The 21,570-nt window shown below is 40.9% G+C and overlaps 3 protein-coding genes across 4 annotated transcripts; 1 reads left to right on the forward strand and 2 right to left on the reverse strand.

The window, feature by feature from the left end:
• Positions 1–448: 448 nt before the first annotated feature.
• si:ch211-103a14.5 (guanylyl cyclase-activating protein 1) lies at positions 449–3,080 on the reverse strand. The gene is made up of 4 exons (XM_061070298.1): positions 2,861–3,080; positions 1,762–1,911; positions 1,406–1,496; positions 449–1,244 (listed from the first exon to the last, which is right to left on the reverse strand). Exons 1-4 carry the CDS (start codon positions 3,056–3,058, stop codon positions 1,114–1,116), a joined length of 570 nt encoding a protein of 189 aa, XP_060926281.1. The 5' UTR covers positions 3,059–3,080; the 3' UTR covers positions 449–1,113.
• A 4,439-nt stretch (positions 3,081–7,519) lies between these two features.
• Positions 7,520–16,369, forward strand: LOC132999660 (uncharacterized protein C6orf132 homolog). The gene is made up of 5 exons (XM_061069398.1): positions 7,520–7,758; positions 9,835–9,923; positions 12,605–12,692; positions 13,245–15,282; positions 15,388–16,369. The coding sequence occupies exons 1-5, from the start codon at positions 7,680–7,682 to the stop codon at positions 15,467–15,469; spliced, it is 2,376 nt and encodes a 791-aa protein (XP_060925381.1). The 5' UTR covers positions 7,520–7,679; the 3' UTR covers positions 15,470–16,369.
• Positions 16,370–17,046: 677 nt separating this feature from the next.
• Positions 17,047–21,262, reverse strand: wdr77 (WD repeat domain 77). Of its 2 annotated transcripts, XM_061070105.1 has the most exons (11): positions 21,184–21,262; positions 20,877–21,069; positions 19,870–20,055; positions 19,641–19,782; positions 19,238–19,287; positions 18,681–18,751; positions 18,283–18,340; positions 17,962–18,039; positions 17,770–17,878; positions 17,606–17,674; positions 17,047–17,519 (listed from the first exon to the last, which is right to left on the reverse strand). In XM_061070105.1, exons 2-11 carry the CDS (start codon positions 20,983–20,985, stop codon positions 17,372–17,374), a joined length of 1,020 nt encoding a protein of 339 aa, XP_060926088.1. In that variant the 5' UTR covers positions 20,986–21,069; positions 21,184–21,262; the 3' UTR covers positions 17,047–17,371. The 2 variants fall into 2 exon arrangements, with proteins under 2 accessions (XP_060926088.1, XP_060926087.1); XM_061070104.1 differs by having other exon boundaries at positions 20,877–21,262.
• Between the last annotated feature and the right edge of the window lie 308 nt (positions 21,263–21,570).

Genomic DNA, 21,570 nt, shown 5'->3' on the forward strand with positions numbered 1-21,570 from the left:
TACATATTCAAAGCAATTACATACTAACACTAAACATTAATTTTTCTGCTTAGTCTCAATAATATCAGAGTTTTTATTGGGAAATTAGGTCAGTTGGCCTCGGAAAATACAAGGAAGCAGAGAGAAGGAAAACAATACTGTACAGCAATAAGGCCAGATGAGTCACCTACAGGTACAACTTGAGGTAGTCAGAATCTAACACACACACACACACACACACACACACACACACACACACACACACACACACACACACACACACACACACACACACACACACACACACACACACACACACACACACACACACACACACACACACACACACACTCACACACACACACACACACACACACACACACACATTCACAAGCATCGTGACTGTTTGAGGAATTGGTGTAAACACGGCAGACTCCTACTATGAGGAACTATAAATAAGCTTTATTTCCTGATTTGATTTGCCTTATGTAAGTTAGAAATCTGAGCTGGGCTGACAAACGTTTTAAAATATATATTACAGCTAGTGCTCGGTGACTACATCATATCAGACCTGTTCAAAAATATAAAACAGCTTTTCTGGGAAGGCTTTACAAAAGTACACACTTCTCTGTGTTGGTTCAAAAGAGGGAAAACAGTCTACTCTATATAAACACTACAATCAGGTGAGTTAGCGTCTCAGAGTGCTGCAGATAGTTCATCATGTATTTTAACAACAAGCAACAAGTTCATGCATATAAAGCACTTAATGGGCGTTGGACAGAAATCGTGATGTTTCATTTCAGCTGGGGTTTAACAGAAGATGCAAAGAATATGTTATTTACTTCAAGCACCTGATACGTGTTGGTTTTTGGCTGTGAATATCTACTCATGTTTTAATCATATAGCGTATTTGGTCATATACTTTGCATTTAAAAGTTTGTGTCGGGTGATTGAAGGGAAATGTAGTATCTGGGCTTGATGGGAAGTCGTGTGCAGGTCCATGGATGTGTGATAAAACACCAGAACAGTGGAACTGGTGTCGTACGTTGATTTTTTGTGGATCATCCGGAACCCGCATCTTCACTCATTCTGCTGTGGCACAGTCATGTAAAAGTCTGTAAACAGTTGGAAATCCTAAATGTTGTCCTTAATCTCTCCTTGGATCTTTTGGACTATGTGTGTCAGGTCCAGACTCTCAGTCAGCGTCTTCAGGAGCATTTCGTCGTTCAGGACCCCCTCTATGAACTCATCATACGACAGTTCCCCTGGAAAACACACAAACATACACACTCAGCACCAGTGCTTCAGTCTAAACTTGTTTAGTTAAAAGAAATCTCGGCTGAAGATCAGTTTTCTGCTGTACAAATCACAAACTCTCAGTCAATCACAGTGATAGTGATATAAAGTTAGACTCTTGGGGTCTTACCGTCTCCATTGAGGTCAATCTTGTCAAACACCTTGTTGGCAAATTCCTCTGCGGACATCTCCTGAGGAATTCCATTGATCGCTCGGATGGACTAAACATGCCACAAAAAGAGAAGTTAATAGCTTACTGGTGTATTGTTGCACTCATCGACCAGCAGATGTCAGCTAAATGTCAGGTCCCAGTCTGTTCTGAGCCTCAGGTGAGATTTCCCCTGCTTTGGTTCTGAGCCTGGGCATCTCCCTGAGAGCTGAGTGGTCTTGGCAGGTTGTTTCAGGACAGTCCTGTGGGATTTTCCACGGTCTCTCACTAAGCCCCTCGTCAAGCTCTGATCTGACATGGAGGCTCATTATCAGTACCTTAATAATCTGAAGCAGCTCCTCCCGGTCGATGCAGCCACTCCCATCGGTATCGTACAGTTTGAAATACCAGCGGAGCTTCTTCTGCACTCCTCCTTTCAGCACCAGACTCAGAGCAGCCACATACTCCATGAAGTCAATGTAACCATCCTGCAGGGGGAAAAGACTCAGATGAGCAGCAGTATATTACTGTCACACACGTTAATAGGCTATTTTTGCCTGTTGACCACATATTTTTTGAATTTCTTTAAATGGTTATTTGGTCAGTTGATCTATAACTCCCGAAGTGATGCAGTCACAGCTACAAAAAAATGATCTGTTTATGTTTGAAAGAGGAGAGAAAATGTTCCCCGATAACCAAGCAGCCATCTGCCTCCAGTTCCCATGTGTGCATTAAGAGGCTGCACCTGCTTTGTGAACGTCTGTAGGTCAGCTGGGTAAGTGGTGTTGGTGGGATAAGCTCCCTCTCTAATAGAATAAGACTACAACAGATTTTCTATTAGCAGAAATAACACTAGCAACTTTCCTCTAGTCAAATAACACTGGGATAGAAAATGGAGCTGAATATGATTTAGCTCCCTTTTTTTGCTTATATATTTCTGCTTAAGTTTGCCTTATCCAATATAGACAGAAAATAGCCAATAAGTGGTGGAAACCTTAAGTATATGCAAATAAACATATATTGATACTTTTGACTATAGTCAACCTGATGAAAACCAACATGTAGGTGCATTTAAAATAATTGGTTTATTTCCTTTTCTGTTCCCAAACATATCTTTGGATCAGAATGAGGATGATGATAATCCTAATTTATATTTTATGAAACAGTAGATGCAGTATCATTTCCCCACTATTAATGTATTATTAGATGTTTGATATTTGACATAATCATATTGATATTTTTACAAGATATGTACTTTAAAAAAGCCTGCTTCCTTTTTTTAAATTTTTGTGCAATTTATCAATGAAAATGTTAATAAAACATAATAAACACTTAATTTCAGCATTGATGAAAAGAAACTAACATACCACATACAAAGATTCCTCTTTGCTGATGTAGCAACATTAGAATCATTATACTGATAAGTAATTTTCTTACGTCATTCATGTCAAACGTCGTGAACATGGTCTCGATGTAGGCGTTTGATGTGTCCGACAGATTCCTCAGGCCAAAAAACTGCTTGAACTCGTAGAAGGTGAGAACTCCGGACGGGCACTCGGTCATGAATTTTCTGTACCACTGATGACTCTCACACGCTTGTAGTTCCTCCACTGTGGAGCTGTTATAGTTTCCCATATCCGTCTGTCAAAATATCCCTGTAACATATCCCATAGACACCATATCCAGGATGTGCTGCATCAACCAAGCACGTAGGCATGGCAAGTATGTTGACTGAAAAGGATTTGCAAGTACTAGTGTGTGTTATGTGTGTGTGTGTGTGTGTGTTGTAGCCAATCAGCTTTCTGTGCGCCTGTGTGCAAGGCTTCTGAAGTTTTAATCCACTTTGCTTGCCAGCGTATACTTAACTTATTAAAGAGAGCTAACAACAGAAACTAATCTTTGTGCACAGGATGACACCAGATCACCAAAAACTAATATTTCTACATATTATATATTATTTTAACTTAAAAATGACATGTGTGAATCAAATAAGAATCATTAGGACTACTCTTTTATCATCCGACGTCTATTTCGGCCTTTTTGTGTTTCATGATGTGATACAAATTCCCTCGATATTTAAATGTTTATTCACCTTATTTATCACTGATATGGTAAATGACTATTGTTTTATTCTCATCAGACTATAGGGTGTATTTCAAGAAACCATTAATAAGTCTGTGAATATGGCCGACTAACTTCTATCTATATCCTGTCTATATTGTGATTAAAAAACTGTCTATAAAGATCATTTTTAAATCAAGGTAAATCAGAAATGGTGACTGGTTCATTGGCTTTAATGATGGATGTTATTGATAATAGTTTTTTTCATGTTATTCTTTACAAAACACGTTTCAAAGTGCTTTCCATGAAATAAAAATAAGGTTTCTTTCCATCACTGGGTTGTGGTTTTTAATGTCACGACAGGTGAAACATGGAGTTTCCTGCAGTTCAGAGCCTGTGGAGGCTGGTGCCATTCAAACAACACTACTCATCTGCAGCTTCTCTGTTGCTCCACACATTGTCATGGACTCAACTTCAGCAGCATCCGCGGGTAAGTGACATCTAGTGGAAAAAGATAGGTTAACACAGCGGCCCGTTTAGTCACATGAGGAGGACAGCTTAAGCTAAAACTGCAGCATTGACCTTTTCAGAGAGACAATGCACATTGAGGTGTCAAAAAAAAGAATATGAAATTACAACAATAATTGAGACAGTTTATAAACTTGCACATTGACAATACAGAGGTAATATGAATGTAGGTAAATAAAACAGTTATGATGCAACACTATCATGCACTGAATGACCTCCCATTACTCTCTACTGACAAAATATACAGCTGCCTCCTCACGCAGGTCTACAATTTGGAAATACACTTCTGTCTTAGAAACACGTTCTTCCACATGATTAGTTTGGTTCAGATATTACAGATAATTCTATTTAAAACTCATTAATGATGCCCCTGAGTACAGAGCTGAGCTGCGAGTTCAGCACCGTCAGGCAGTCAAAGTAATTAAGCTCTTCCCAGCACATTCTTCACATTTCCGCGAGCATCAGACGGCACGATGACGGATTCCGACCCAGGACAGAGGAACTGGATGGACCAGTCTGTTCGTCTCCAGGACAACTGAGTTTGTAGGTGCGACAGACACACTTGACAGAAAAACAGGGATTGTAGCCAAGAGAGAAAGAAAATGTCTCCATTAAGCATAACATTTTAAATTGTTAGATTATCACCATGGTTTTAGTGGTGGTATTTATCAAGTACTGTAAAAATGCCTAATGAGGTGAATATAATAGGTTTTTTAAATCTAAATGCCCAAAGTGACTACTTACAGCTTCATAAAAAGATAGGTGACCTGAAATGTTTCCCACATACCACAATAAGGAAAGGAAAAGTAGCAGAGAGCTGTACTGGCACCTCAGTAAATGTGCTTTTCAGTGCTCAGTTTGGTCTTGTAACAGAATGTCAGGTGTAAACAGACACAGGGTTAACCTCCACAGCTCAGAGGCCTCAGGGAACCAGAGATCTCCGTTGAGCTCAGTTGTACACTGGGTGAATGGTGCTGTGGGGTCACTGTCAGGGACCAGCTCAGCCGGTGCTTTAGAGGATTCATGATCCTCTTTAGACAAGCAGGCTCTTAGCATCATCTTTACTCTTATCCTGCTTACATCTGTCACATTCTCCACTATCCCTGTGTAAATATTGAATACCTATATGCGGCGACACAGATATGTAATAAAGATTAAAAATAAACCAATAAAAAGCCTCTGTGAACATCTCAATCATTAACAAGATTGGCCCAGTAGAGGAAATACCTCCACCTAAGTACCATATTTCAAACAAGCATAGATATCAGTCATGAACTATTATTTATTCCCTGGAAATTGGCAACAATTTGGAAAAACATGTCCTATCTAACAATGTTAAAGAAAGTAAAAAAAAATACCAACAGCTGTATAGATGGGGTGGGAAGTATTTGTCTTTGAGATAAACGTCTTCTGGTCTTCTGGCTCTGAGCTGTACTTTGAAATAAAAGAAGGATCGTTATCTTGTTTAATGATAAATGTTGTCGACTGAGTTTTTGGCTGAGCTTGAGACTGAGCTGACACAATGCTCCTGCGTGTCTCTGCATCCATCCTGTTGTTTCCGTCAGCATTCAAATCATCTACCAGGATGTCCTTTGGCAGCCACACATGACCAAGTCATAACAGATCCACTGAGAGTTGAGGTGGTGGCTCAGTTGTCCTCAAGTTCCTCTTTAAATCTCTTTGATAGTCTGACTTTTCCTGTTGCTGAGGGTTACCAGAGATTTGCATCTTGTGGTTGGGTCATGAATCATTGTCCTGATAGTTGGCAAGGACATGTGGACACCTAGTGATAAGCTCCAACAGTATAAAAATAGTCCTAAATTAAATACTTACTAAACTAAACGTATAAACACATTTTTAGTAGATGTAATTCAAATAGGCTGTGAAATTGAAGATACTTGGTCTAACCCTACCCTGAGTGCCATTCTAGTTTTAACTATTACGACATAATTTAACCTCTAAATGGGATGCAAGTACACAGTGGCACAAATATAAATACTCCCGTCAGAGTTGTATTGAAGGGCAGTACCTTACACCAGGCGTTTTGAATGGTTATATAAAAATAGCCTTTATGATAAGGCTTGCTTATTTACGATGATTGCTATTTTATTGCACAATTACAACCACAAGCCCAATATAACCAGCTCATATCAGGTCAACATCTCACTTCCTGTTGAAAGCCACAACACAGACTTACCAAAATACAAGTCATATGTTTCTGTTTTATCAAGGTGCTGTAAAGAAAAACCTGAACATCTAACTGCTAATTCCACAAACGTCTGTCTGACTTTTTGTCTGTGGAATGTATATCTCGAGAGCCTTTCGTCTTATTGACTTCACACCGGGCCTGTCTACTGTAAAACTGCCTCAGAAAGTGCAGTGCAGAGATTGGTGCAATTTGAACAAGTGATATGTTCAAAATTAATCAAAAATGAATAAACAGGCGACCGGCCCTCAAGCTGTGGGCCCAGTTGTCTTCTTCACTGTAGATAAACCAGGTAGGATTTATATCTTCAGGTTTAGAACTGGGACCTGACGGGTTAATATTTGATTGAACTGATGTCTCCTGCCAAGGTCATAGACCACAGTGTCCTACGTGAACATGAGGATGAGGATGATAATCACAGCCTCATTTCCTCAAAGCCCAGCAGTATGACGCAGCACAGTATCTCACATTAAACAAATGAGCGGCATGTTCGGTGCGCAGGTGAGGTGTGTGCTGGAATGTGGCTAAAGAGAGGCAGAGCAGAGGGAGTGAGTGGGGAGTGAACACACACACATGCACATACACACACATGTTTGTACATCTTAGTGAGGACACTCATCCGCATATTGCATTCCCTACCCCCTTACCCTAACCCTAACCATCCAAAGTAAATGCCTTATCGTAACACTAACCCTTAACATAAGCCAAATTCTAACCCTAACCCTAAAACCAGGTCTTAACTCCCAAACAGTCCATTAAAGGGGGGGGGGGGGGGTCCAGAGTGAGGACCAGTCAAAAGGTTCTAACTTTCCCAAAATGTCATCACTCTGTACGTTGTAGAATCAAACTGGTCCTCACAAAGATAACTGTACAAGAGCACACACACACACACACACACACACACACACACACACACACACACACATACACACACACACACACACACACACACACACACACACACACACACACACACACACACACACACACACACACACACACACACACAGGGATGCCTCACCTGTGGGGAATCAAAACACACACACACACACACACACAAACAGGGGATGCCTCATCTCTGGGGATTAAACACGCACACACACAACACATATGCACACACACAAAGAGGAGGCCTCACCTGTGGGGAGTGAACACACACACACACACACACACACACACACACACACACACACACACACACACACACACACACACACACACACACACACACAGACAGGGAGGCACAGTAGAAGCAGGGAGGAGGCGGAGTTAGCTCCATTTTCTCTGCCTGTGCACGACCTGTCTCCTCAGATCGGAGCAGCCAGGTTCACCTGCAGTCCGGAGCTGCACCTGACGCAGACACTCACCTGTGAGCTTCACCGAGGATTTACCTGCTGATCCAACATGTCCCACTAGTCTCCAGCTGAACCTGCACCAGTCGACCCAAACCGAGCGACCACCATGAAGAAAGGAGCGCTGCACTTTCGGGGTCGGAAGAACCGGTCTCTCTTCGACACCAATATCCAGATCAAGGACATGGGTGAGTGTCCTCTCTCTCTCTCTCTCTCTCGGGCCTTTTGGGTTGGAACAGAAACAAGAGTTCAGCCCGTTCTCTAGAACCGGCTGCTGAAGACTCACACGACCTTTGTACTTGGTGTTGACATCCATGGACCGGTGCGTAAAAGTTCCCTCAAAGTTCACTTCACATGTAGGCGTTATAACAACTCATGGTATTAGTGGCCCATTAAGGAAACCTCCGCAATGTTGGATACCTTTTTACACACAGTTTAGATGCAGTTTGTGTGAATATAAGTGAACTGTCATCTCAGATTCACAACAAAGTCATATCTAATTATGTTTATGTTTATAAATGATGTATTTTATATTGCAGATGAAATAGTCAGAAGATGTGATTGTAGGGCTGGAAGATCATAATAAAATCACGTCAGGCATAGTATTTATTAATATCAAAAGAACTTGGCATAACAACATGATTTATACGGGACCAACTAAGCATACAGATTATTGAAAAATACACTAAATACACTTTGAGTTGGTGTATTTTGCCAAACTGTAAGAGTATTCGCACCAGTAAGTCTTTGAGATGAACTCATTAAATTAATAATACCAATGTATTTTAATTTGAATAGATACCCATGCATTCACCTAACATTAACAATAAAATACAAAACCTGAACCACTTAAATTAATGGCTCAGGAGAAGACATCTTCAAAGTGAATCATGCTTGTGGTATAAGCTTCCTGCTAAACTGCTTAGTCCACGATACTTTTGAATTCTATTGGCGAGTTCAGGAAACGAAAGCGACTGCCATGCAAATCTGCATGAGTCTGACCATTTCTCTATTTAAATCAGACAGGTACACAATTCGGAAGCTAATTATTTGGTTATACTGGTTCCATTGACTCATTTGTTTATTTTCTATTACATGCGTGAGCATCGAAGGTATCGTCCAACTGTTTGACTAAAGAAAGAATGTGGGTAAAAATAATCCATTGGTTTTCAATGTCAAGCCCTTTGGCTTACTCTGACATCATGAAACGTAAAGGCTGACAGAACGTGTAGACTAAGTGCCCCTCAGTGACTCACGTCTTTCATCAGTCACTTATTGGACCAACAAGATGAGTGACAGCGGAGACAAAAGAAAAGGAATGTGCAACTAAATGTCTCTTCTCCAACCAACCTCAGTAACCTCTGATTGTATCAGTTAACTTGTCTTTGAGCAGAATGTTTTTTCTATTCAGTATTTTTATTCTTCTACATCTAAAGTTGGCTGGAGATAAGTTCAACAAAGGCCAGCAGGCCATTTATCAGTTCCATTCATTGTAGATTAATATCAACAATGATAACAATAATTAATACATTTTATGCTGTACAATGTATAAACAGTACAACTTGTAAATATGTTAATGTATAAATATCACTTTGTTTAGTTAACACTTTATCAATGTATAAAAACAAGTACAATGTTTAAATATGTTCACTTTATATGCATTGATATATGAATGTTTACATATTAAATGCATTGGAATATCAATGTTAAGCTGTCAAGTGATGCAATTTATTTGAAACAAAATGCAACTATATAGAAATCAATGGATGAAGATTGAAAATTAAAATGACTAGTATTTACATATATTTACTTTTATTTCCTGAAGTCAATGACGAATGAGTGCAGCTTCTCAAAGGGCCCTTTATTCCTTTTTGAACATTATTGTGTGATATGCTACAAGTTGCATCGCAGTAGTTAGGTTCACTTGTAACTGAGGTTTCTATATATATCAAGATTTCACACCTGTGTAACTAATAACTATTCAGTCGTCAACAACAAAGCCATAACAGCACATGGGATCACACGGTAGATTATTATCTTGACTGACAGCCTCTAAGAGTCCACTCTGGTATCTCATTACCTGCACAATGAGCAGAATGCACTAATCCTAGAGGAACAAGGTTACTGCCACCTTCATGAGTCTTTTCTCACCAAATTTTTCACAGTGCTTTGAACAGAAACGGCTAAAATTATCCGTCGAAACTTGCTTTGATGTCTGACGTCAATGTCGGGATAATAATGCTCCGATTATTCTATTTCCTCAGACAATGTGGAGTTGGTGCTGGACTCACCAGCGATCCTTGAGTCAGGGACTGCCAGTGTGCGGGCCAGACCCACAGTCAATCATCATACCGTGAGTACTTCAGTGGAGTAAATGTGGTCCATATACTGCAGATATTCACCTTCATCATAGTCTGTTATGGTGAACTTGGATATGTGACTCAGCAGTCTCCAACCTGTGGTTAACAAGTGTACAGAATACTTACCTTAGCTTACCTTAACCACGCATCAGCAGAACTGCACAGATACAAAGTGACTGACACTTTATCATTTGGCAGAGTGAGTGTGAGTGTGAGTGTGCTTCAGTTTAAAGATCCACTGTGCAGTGACATGCATTCGCCTAAAACACTGGTCTAACTTTAACAGAAACACTAGAGTTCAGAGCTGTGTAAATTGAACTGTTAATACCTCTCATTTACTCTCTTGGGATTGAGAATACTGAAACGTTTCCTTGAATTATATGTCAAAGCCTGTTGTACCCTACAATGATATTATCATGTTGTTCTGCTATTTTGCCTTTCATGGTGCAACATATGAAATAGAGCACGGTAATAATATTTCAAATAGCAAGAATCAATGATAAAAGTTTAAAAAGCACTTCATAATAATAGCAAGTTAGTAAGTTATTCAAATATTCAACAGGAACCACTAAAGTCATTGACAATGAGTGAAAGTGGGAGATGATATCTCAGCATCTTTACCTTCAGGTACCGAAGTCAGGGATGATTCTGCGTTACCTGTAGTCTATGGCAGTGTTTACATTTGATGCTGCTTATTACTTCTACTTCTACTTTTATAATATTTTTATTTACCTGACCAGACGTCCATTACAGTTATTATTTTCTTATCAGATTAGGGTTTTGCATAAACATATATTATAAGCTAATGAGATAAAGCACATTGTTAAAGATTAAAGCAGCTATTCCTAACCTTTTGGACCGATCAAAAATTATTTTCCAATTGAAAACCTATTAAAATCAGTTTGTAGTAGTGGTCCCTTCTACAGAGGAACACTCATGGAGGGTATTCTAGTGCATTTAGCTGATACTTTTTTTAAATTTGAATCTTAGAGTTTATTTTGTATCTTTACACTGTGGTATTTGTAATTTCACTAACCAACACAGGGATAGGGTTAGTGGTTAGGGTTATACAAGGGTATTAAGATACTGTGCACCTGCTGAAATGGAAGCTTTCCTTTTAAGTGGTTTGCATGGATTCACCTTCACTCATAACAGCCCATCACCAGTCCTTACGACAGTCAGGCCTTCCATTATGTCACGATGGTGCAGATATAAACAAAGAGCTCGTCCCTGGCCGGGTTCACACACCTTGGTTGGGAGTGTTCAGTGAATGTGTCTGTGGCATGTGTTGGTTGTGGCACACCCAGCAGCACATGGGCAGGACAGCTTAAGTCTGCCGCGACAGATGAACGTGAGTCATAACACAAGGAACAAACAGATGAAATCAAACTGGATCGTACGCCATCTTTAGTGACACACCCTCAGCCGGAGGTGCAGCGTTCATACTTTAAGGAGAAGAATCCTGTGATTATAAGGAAAGAGGGGGTAATTACCAGTCTATATTTAATGTCAGGTAAACGTTCAACTGACTTCCCTGAAACATTTTTGGAAAGTGTGATTGCAACAGAACCAATTTTATCTAAAATTTGAGTATTACATTACATTACATTTCATTAAGCTGACACTTTTATCCAAAGCGACTTACAATAAGTGCTTTGTGTAGTGTCGTAGTGTAGTTTTATAACATCTACGTTACATCTCATGTCATTATCATTATATCATCACCAGCCTATTTATTTGGACAATATCTTTGAGTGAAACTAGTGTGAGATTAATGCTTTGTGATTGGATTAGCATATGCATCATAGGGCTAACAGATTAACATCAAGAGTCACATCAGTAAAAGAGGTTGTGTTGTTGGAATGATTTTCTGACTGTTGAAGGGCAAATACCCTGTGAAATCTCATGGGCCTGTATTGTGTCAACACAGTGCGTTTGACATTGATGGTGTTGGGGCTGTTAAATCTGAAATCTCTCCATTGCTCTCTCCCTCATTTTTAACTCTCAGATGCACAGACACTCCCACACACAGAAACACATAGACACATTGGTATCTAAGTGACAACCTAACATGATCTCAGCCAGGCCTTCTTAAACACTAGACAATGTGATGAATAATAGGTGTATCCTCTGATTCACTCAGTACTCATCATGACTATGGTATGCGAAAGTGTGATGTAGAAAAAAATCTTGCTTAATAATAATAACCTCCGCTTTCATTGTGACAAATCATGGAAATTAACATAAAAACATCCAAAATGCACACATTGTGAAAACATTGAGAAGTAATGAGTCAGAATACATTGTGTTATCTTCAGTGAAAAGCTTATTTTCACAGGTTTATTTAAAACTATTGTAAACAGGGCTGTGAACTGCTGTACATTAGGACTCCTCATCATACCAAGACTAGATATAGATATATATAGATACAATTATTAGAAAGCAACTTTTTTTCTCTTGATACTAATGATGTAACAAGTATGTACTGTATGTGCTAACCTGTTCGCTGGGAACATTGAGCTCTGCAGTAGTTGGAAACTGGTTTGTTCACTCAATAGTTCCTTCACAAAGTTTTACAGAGAGTTTGTGTTATCTGTTCTTGAACCGTGCTTTGTTTAATGTGCTTAAGAAAAACCAACAGTCTGACTATGTTTTCCTTTCCCCCCCCTCACAGTCATCTGAAACTTTTCAAGGGTTTGCTGTCCCAACACCCAAAGTCCCTCTCCTTCCCCCTGTCAACGGTCTAAAGGCCAATGGCTCAGGTGAGCGTTCAACAACCAGATATGTACTTTAGGATTATCACAGCAAAGGTTAGAAATCTCTTACATACACTCTGAGGAGCCAGATCGTTTGCAGTGCCTCTACTCAGAGTCACTTGCTTTATCAAGGTATTATACTGTGGAGCAGGTAAATGTTTACCCAGGGAATTTCGCAATAACCCTCCTGAATCCCTGAACAGTTTTACCAGCTGGCAAGCATATTTACAAAATAGGAGTGTGTGTGAATTTCTGGAAGGAAAGGGATATCGTTCCTTTAATTTTAGGTGTAAGCAATTCTGAATTTAAGTGAGATTCTTATCTTAGTGGATTCTATTATTACCATTGCTACAGACAAGGGATCCTTATATCAGGAATCATTGTAGGAATTTTTATGTATTTCTTTATTGCATTTGTCACATACTAAACATATCTCACTTAGTTTATAATACTTGTATTGTATATTCAAGCTTAAAACATGGGGCAGAGGCACATGTTAATCCCTGAAGTTTTCCAGCAGTGCTGAAATTTACTCAGGATCTCTCTCTTCTTTCACAGGGTGGGAAGATAGGCTGTCCAATGGATCTGTTATATCTGTGCCTGACCTCGTGGAGGGGGAAATAATTGTCCCTCCTCCCCCCTCTATTGCACCACCACCTCCTCCAGGGACCTTTATCCCTCCTCCCCTGGACTTCATGGGTGACCTTAACAGTCTGGACTTCTACGCACAAAACCCCACTTCAATGGCACCTTATATGGAGGAGGATCTAGTCCTTTTAAAACCACCACCGATGGCTCCACCAAAGCCTCCATCTACTGGCTCTTCTGGCTCTTCATCCATTCTTAGTTCACCACCCGCCAAGTTTCCTGAGCAACCAAAATTTGCCCCTGCACAGCCCCCTACTGAAAAGCAACACAAGCCTTCTAAGGCACCACCTCAAAAGCCCATTAGACTGTCCTCCATGTCCAACCTCGAGCTCCCGCCACAGACTCCTGCCCCTCCTCCCCCTGAGCAGACACCCACACGCTCGTCCTTTAATCCCCAAAACACAGCAAAGCTTTTCACTCTTCCTCAACACTCAATTCTCAGCGGGTATAACAGTCCTGACCAGATACCCAAGCAGATGTTGCTCCTGGAAGATTCTGAGTCTATTAGGTCGGCCCCAGTGCGTGCCCAGGTGGACGGGAAAGTCTCTACACCAACAAAACCGGTTTCCAGAGATCCAGAGGCGTTCAAGGAGAACTTGCAAACTACGCAGCCCTCTCCACCTTCCCTTCCTGCATCAAACCAGGAGGCTACAAAAGCGACCGTCTTGGCACAGCCAGTAGTAACCAAACCTCTACCGAGTCCCCCTCGGATGTCACCACAGCTCCTGAAAGTGAACAGTTCAGAGACTAGTAGGGACACACTGGTAGCATCAAACCAGGAGGATACAAAAGCGACAGTTTTGGCACAGCCAGTAGTAACCAAACCTCTCCGGACTCCCCCTCGGATGTCACCACAGCTCCTGAAAGTGAACAGTTCAGAGACTAGAAGGGACACACTGGTCGAATCTCCAAGTCGAGGTCGTAAATTTAGTCCCTTGTTAGATCGTAAACTGCGCAATCTGAAGAATAGCGAAACCCATGGGGCCCGAGAGGGACCTGCGGCGTCCCCCCTGGCTCTCTTAATGGCAGCCAAAGAAAGAGAGAAACACAGACCAACCCATTCTCTGTCACGGGAGAACAGTGGCAAGAAGAACGAGCAACCAAGCACAAGCATTTACCAAAGCGACTCAAGTCCCAATTCCTTTGTTGTCATCCCAAGGTCAAGCTCATCCTCTTCTCTTTCATCTCAAGAAAGAATAGAGGACAGTCTAGAGTCTGCAACTAAACTTCCTGAAAAGTCAAGCAGCCCTGCAATTGTCAGGGATCTGATGCAATCTACCAGTCCAGCTCTAAATAGGATCACAGCAGCTGCAACCGCACGAGCATCGGACCTGGATCGTCAGAAACACAACAGAGAGCAAACACTCCCAAAGACTCAATCTGCACCACCTGTGGCTAGCCAAGCCCCAGTGGTGGAGTTAAGTTTGCCACTACTCCCTCCTCCTCCAGGGTTTGATGATTTTGATGAAGAGTTAATGGCACCCCCTCCTTCCATCCCTCCACCTGAGCCTCCTAGGATAAAGCCACCAGCACCACCCATGAGCCTCCCTCCTCCAGCTCCAGCTCTACCCCCTTCTCCAAAACCTGCACCCCCAGCAGCTCCAAAACTCCCAACTCCTAACATTGATGTCAAACCAAAGCCCCACATGATCCCTACTCTGCCACCATCCAGTCTTTCTCCCAGTCAGGCCACACTTCTGAGCATCTTACAAAAGAAGATGTTGGAAATGGACCACAAAATGGCCCCTGCGACAACGGCAGAATCCGGTTCTGATGACTGGGGAACCCCCGTGTCTGATGAGCACAATAAAATCCCTGTTCCCAAAGCCACTTCGCAGAGCAGGAGTAACACTGTAGTCAACAAAACAGCGACATTAGACATGAGGGAATTAGAGAGTAAAGTGGCCAAAAAGTATCAGGAGACGTCCTCGCTGAAAGTTCCCAGCAGGTAAGACTTCCAGTGCTTAATCATAAGGTATTTACGTTTTAACTTGATGCCCTGTATTTGGGTGCAGGAGCCACTCATAATCCCAAATGTCTTTTTCTTTTTCAGTAATGGACGATCAAAACATCAGTATGGAATGACCTTTACAGTTCGGCCTGGAACCAAACAGCCTATCACCCCCCATTATTAAATAGGAATCCTCAACATATGTTGAAATCACACGCATTCGTGCAATGTCCATTGCACATGAATATATCATGGGATTTTGCATTAGCAGGAGTTTGTACAATGGGGAACAAGCACTTTGAACAAATGAATGACATGAATGTGTTCGGTAAATATGTTCAGAATGTCTCATAATAGTTATGAGGATGCTCAGTTATAAAAGATGTTATATATAAGTATTGCTCAATTTCAAATTGCGCGGTGTCACTGTCTCAATGCCTTATGGGTAATATTCATAGTATGAGCTAAATCTGTTAATAAAATGCTTAACGCTTAAGTTATTCACAGCTGTAAACCTTAATCTACATTAAACAGTAATTTCAGTTTATTCATAGGTCTGTGATTCATGATTGTGGAATACCATAATAATGTAAAACGTAATGAGTGTGGCTTGTGCTGTAATTGCATTTCCTATATGTGCAATGTTCTTCCACTGTTACATGTAAATTACATAGATCCACTGGAGTAAAGTTGTCAGTTAGTGTCGGAGCAGGCTGACCTCTCCGTAGGATTGTTTCTCATTCAGTTAATGTTCCAACATTTTGTTTAAATGTTATTTGCTGCGGTTAAATGTCTGTCTGTGTTGCGAAATTTTTGTAGTTATTCATGTACATATGTTTGTATAAGATTAACATAAAAGTTGGATATTGTGAAACGCTCAATAAACAGGGAGGTTCAAAACCTATGGACCCCACTGTGCATGTAAAGGTTATGTAATCAAAATATTTAAAATGTATTGGTTATGAAGTAAATCAGTTGTTCATCTACATGAAATGTTGCCAAACAATTCCTTAATTTGAAATTAATTCAAGCAGTAATTGCCAGTCTTAATAAACGTCCTTGAGTTTGTGGTGCACAATGTAAAGTTTTTGGGTCAAAAAGATACAAAATGTTTTACTGTCAATGATTTTTTCTTCTTAAATCTTTGTTACCTACGTAGATCATCAGATTAAGTAGAAGACAAACCAGAAATCAGAAACTGGCAACGGCTAGAGGACAAAAGCCTAATTCAAAAGTAAAATGTTAAGGAGTGCCCATGTCACTCGTCAAAAAGCAATTCTGTGGAATAACACTATTTCACCATGGTGGGCCTCACTGTTCCACTTATTTCAGTGCTGTTTACATCACTACTGATCCAAGCACATTGATTACCATGGTAACGTTTTTATTATTATCTAGGCGGTAGATTGGGCTGTTGCCATGCGAGAAAGATTACGACACTGAAATCCAGTCAATAACGTCACTCCACGGATGAGACACCTTTCCTACGACTGACTGAGCAACTCACACGTGTAATCCTGTTACTTTCTGAGCCTACCACCCACTCGTCAAACATCAACATACTGACGCACTAATGTCCTCTTGTGACCCAGTGGTGGGCTACAGGAGACACTCTGTAACTGAGACAATATGGAGCATTTGCTGATGGTTTATATATATATAGCCTCTACCACTTTTCGTCCCAGTACCACCCAGTTACACTTTGTTCAGTCTTGCGTTTGTCAATACAGAGGAGATTCCAGAAAACCAAAGAAGTCTTGCCATCACAACATCAAGTTACCTTTAATGTAAAATTATGCAATACAAATGGGATGACTCAAGTGTAATTAAACATGATGAAAGTACTTTATAGTAAGAAAGAAATGAAGAGCGAGACAGAGACCATGACAGAAAGAGCGGTAATGCACCAAGGCTAAATATTGTGCATATATCTGGAGTACCGGATGACAATTAAGCACTTTCCATTCCATCTTTCCTCCCTGACATATTAGTTTTAAACTTTTGAGATGCACCCCTGACAAATAGGGGGCGAGTGAAGCGACTTCGTCGATCGTGCTCTTCCAGGGTGTGTGACCAAGTGCTGGGTCTAAGAGGACGGGTTGGGAGCTTCGGAAGCGGGACCCACAGTGTGATGGAGCACGAGATGATCCCAGCCCACAGTCGTGAGGGTGTCAGAGCCACCGTGGCGCCAGCTCACACTTTTGGCAAAGTCCTTGTGTCGGCGATCTCTCAGTCTACAGTAGAAGAATGTCCAATTAGTCTTTATTTAAAAACGGTACAGGAAAATCTGTAGATTTTATTATCAAGTGCAAAGACTCACATCTCTTCCAGTTCAGAGTTCAAAACAGCAAGGGAGCAGTCATCGCTAACTGTGGCAAGCATGGGGTCACTGGAATATAAAAAGGGAAAACTACAGTTTAGCAGAGGAACTGAAACATCATCATTGTGAAACATGTGCGAGATATTTGAAGAATTTAGATTGACCTGTGTGTGGAGAATGCGAGAGCGTTAATTCTGCGGCTGTGAACGCTCTGTAACCGCGCCGGTTGTGTTCCCTGGAAATCCTTCATCGTCACTCTACCCAGCTCATCACCTAAGGCACAATAAACATGAGGAACATGCAGGGACTGACACTTCAATGTTTCTCTGAACCAGTGGTCTCCTGCTGAGCCTTACCAAAAGCAATGGTGCTTCTGTGGTGGGGGTGCCAAGCTACAATGGTGGGGGCGCAGGTGGGGGTCTCTCCCTCTTTGACTGAAAGGAAGCAATGGAAGATGTAGTATCAGAATCATATCTTGACATGGTTAAATGTAACAATGAAATTATCCAGAGAAAGACTATTATATTATGGTTGAATTAAGGAGAGTTATATTAACCAGGTAATCCACCGGAGAAGCTTCTAGAGACTGATTAACAGTCACTGATACAAGCTTCTGTTGTGGCAACATAATTCTCAAACTCAACAACCTGGAGAAATGTTTGAGAGGAGCTGCTCACGTATTTTTGATGCAGGTTTGTCTGGCTTCCTCCGGTCCCACAGCAGTACACGTCCATCCTGATGGGAGAACAACAACAAGGTATAATCATATAGTTTTCTCAATCTGCTTCTTCACAGTTAGTCCAATTTTATTACTGCTGTTAATATACAACATTAAAAATCCCATCAATCTTCTTCATGCCAAAAAAAAAGAACAAACACTCAAGAATCACAAATCTGACAAGTAAAGATTGTTAAATATAAAAAACGGAAGGGTACACAGTACAGAGCCTGAAAGTTATTTGACAATAAAATAAATTATGGTTTCAAAATAATATCTGCTTAGCAATATTCTGTAATGCACAATGAAAATCATTTCCAAACTTGATACCAATTCAGTGTTCTATCAGAATCTTACTTGACCACAGGAGATGAAGAGAGACTCGTCTGTGGGACTGCAGGCGACACATCTGACCGGCTGTGTGTGAACTAAAGGATATAGATAAAGACACAGATTAAATTATTGACTTACCATCTTTGAGGGAGTCTTGTTACTGCTGAAATATCAAAAACACATTTACTATGCAATAAGCTTTGTAAATAACAACACAGAATTTAGTGTACTTCTGTCAAAACTATAAACCACTTCAAAAGTATTTCAATAATACAACATTTTAAACTCCGTTGAAATGCACACAAACTGGTTGTTATAGGACTTGTGTGCCTGAATCTTGTATTCTCTTAATCTAACTAAGTGCAATAGTTTGAGGAAATGAAACATGTCAAAAAGTCCTATGAAGCATTTTAGCAAGTGAAAAAAAAGGTTTATGAAAAAAAAAGGTATTCTGCCAATTAAACAAGGGGCATATGACTATTAAAGAAATTATATATTTAAACATTATTTAACTCAATTTATCTAGGCAAATCTGTAAAATCCATACAATTTTGAAGGATTTTTTTTTTATGTTCTCTTACCATTGTAGGTGGTGACAACTGTCTCCTGACCGAGATCCCATACTTTAATTCTGTAGAAAGGCAAATGAGAAAGGATGCACAAAGGTGAGAGTGGGATGAAAACAATGCTATACAATGTTACTCGTTCCAAGAGCACACATCCAGCAGGAACCAACGGTCCTGGACACTTTCTCTTGCCATTATGTTAGAAAATATATATGACCAAAGTCTAATAATCGGAACAAATCTAAACAAACTCAAAGATAACTCAATAAATAAGGCAGTTTTTTTCCCCCTATCAAGATCCAGACATTATTTCTTGAGAAACTACAGAAAATTAAAAAAGATCTCTTCTCTAGTGTAATCCTGCTGCATTGAAACTAATCAACAGCTTCATTCAGCAGTGTCACTTTCATTGGCTTACTTGCAGTCCATGCTGCCAGTGACCACGCTGTTCGCTCCAGTGATGGGACTGACAGTGGTGGCGATGTCATCGTGCTCATGTTTGGTGAAGCGATTCACGAGCAGACCCTCGTCCTCCGCCAGCTCCCACAGCTCCAAGGCACCTGCACAGTCAAACCAGTCCACTCAAAGTCTGAGTCGGGCCAAACGCTGGTTTCATACAGCAGAACCGCTGTGAACGGGCCTCTCACCTGAGTCCGATGCAACGACAACACCCTTCTCCGTCAGCCACTTGACATCCGTGACCCCAGCCTCAGTCTGCACTCCAGCTTTGCAGAAGCCCTCGTTGGGGGCCTTCTCGGGGTCACTGTAGATCCACACGGATCCCTGCCAGCTCCTGCCAGAGAGGCTGGAGGCCCCCAGCAGCAGGCTGCCATCTGACAGGAAAGAGCACCAGGCAGGGTTCATACACATTTTGACCAATGGATTTCCATGACTTTCAATAACTTTAAACCAGATTTCCATGACCAAACATTTTGTGAGATCTTGGTGTATCCATGAAAAAGTGACAATTTTAGTATTTAAGCTAACAATGAGAATTTCAAAGCATACAGTATACCTTGAATTACACAAATGAATGAGACAATCGTTTGATTGAGGTCTTTGTATCTTGTAACCCATGGCATGTACTTTTCCATTTGTAGCCAAGCATGGTTAAATCTACACTTCCTTGGCACAGTGCTTTATCCCGCCTGCTTCCCCACCAAACTTGTCAATTAGTACGAGAGAGTATGCCTGCTTATATTTTGAGCGTATTACTTTTAATAGCATATGAAATATTTAAAACTCAGCGTAAATGAACGACATGAAAATAGGAATATAACAAATTTCCATGACTTCTCCAATACTTTTGGGATTACATTTTTTCCAAGCACTTTTCCAGGCCTGGAAATAAACATTTAACAATTCCATGACTTTACCAGGTTTTTCCTGACCGTAGGAGAACCTGACCAGGGAGGAAAACAACACATTTAAATCAGCAAAAAACCTATTTATCTGACACGTTTCCTGTTCATCCAGCCACACGCGCTGCAGTAAGGAGCCTTGCTGAGCTGATGCATGGACTCCGGCTTCAGCATTAAAACTACATGCAGCCCTTTCTTCTCTTGCACGTTGTTTACATGTAACATCCGATCCGTGCAGGTCAGTAAACAGTGACACCACGTGTTTACCTGTATAGTCTCTGGTGCTAGCCTACCTGCTCTGTACTCCGCCGCGCACAGGTGCTTCTCCATGCACGCTGGGGCGTTGGGGGGGATGTTCCACCGGTTCTCCTTCACCATGCTTGTGTCCACTGCACTTTTCATCCAGATACCGAAGTGCACTTGTTGTGATAGAGGCAAGTAACTTTAGCGCGAAATCCTGCGTCAGCTAACTAGCGCCAATGTTTCCTTCAGAGGAAGGAAGCAGATTGGTTTCCGGCTCCGGTGACTTTCAGAGAGAATCTAACTTGATCGTTTCGTTAAAACACTACGATGTTGATGAGAGAAATACGTTTAAATTACCTCTTAAGTTGCCGCTTGAAAAAGCAAATGAATGAACAAGTGAGCAGCCACACATGGGGCCGGTGAACAGACACTTCCTGTTCCGGGTCCTTCTCTTCTTCTTCGTCTTTTTCCCCCAACTTATATGGAAAAGGGGCATTAGCGCCACCCCTACACGCACACACGATACAAGCCAGCGCAGCGGTGCAGTTATTATAATAAAACATAAGAAAGGTAGAGTTAACGATACACAATCAAGTACAATACTAAACAATATTGAAACCATATTCATTCAAGGTGCATTGTGGCATTTGAGGATGTAAATCGAGAGACATCTTTAACAGTATAGAATGGTGTGTATAAGTGATTGCACATGTTTGTGTATAAGTTATTAATGCATCAATAATT

This window comes from Limanda limanda, chromosome 4 (assembly GCF_963576545.1).
Source record: "Limanda limanda chromosome 4, fLimLim1.1, whole genome shotgun sequence".
In the NCBI taxonomy this organism is placed as follows: domain Eukaryota; kingdom Metazoa; phylum Chordata; class Actinopteri; order Pleuronectiformes; family Pleuronectidae; genus Limanda; species Limanda limanda.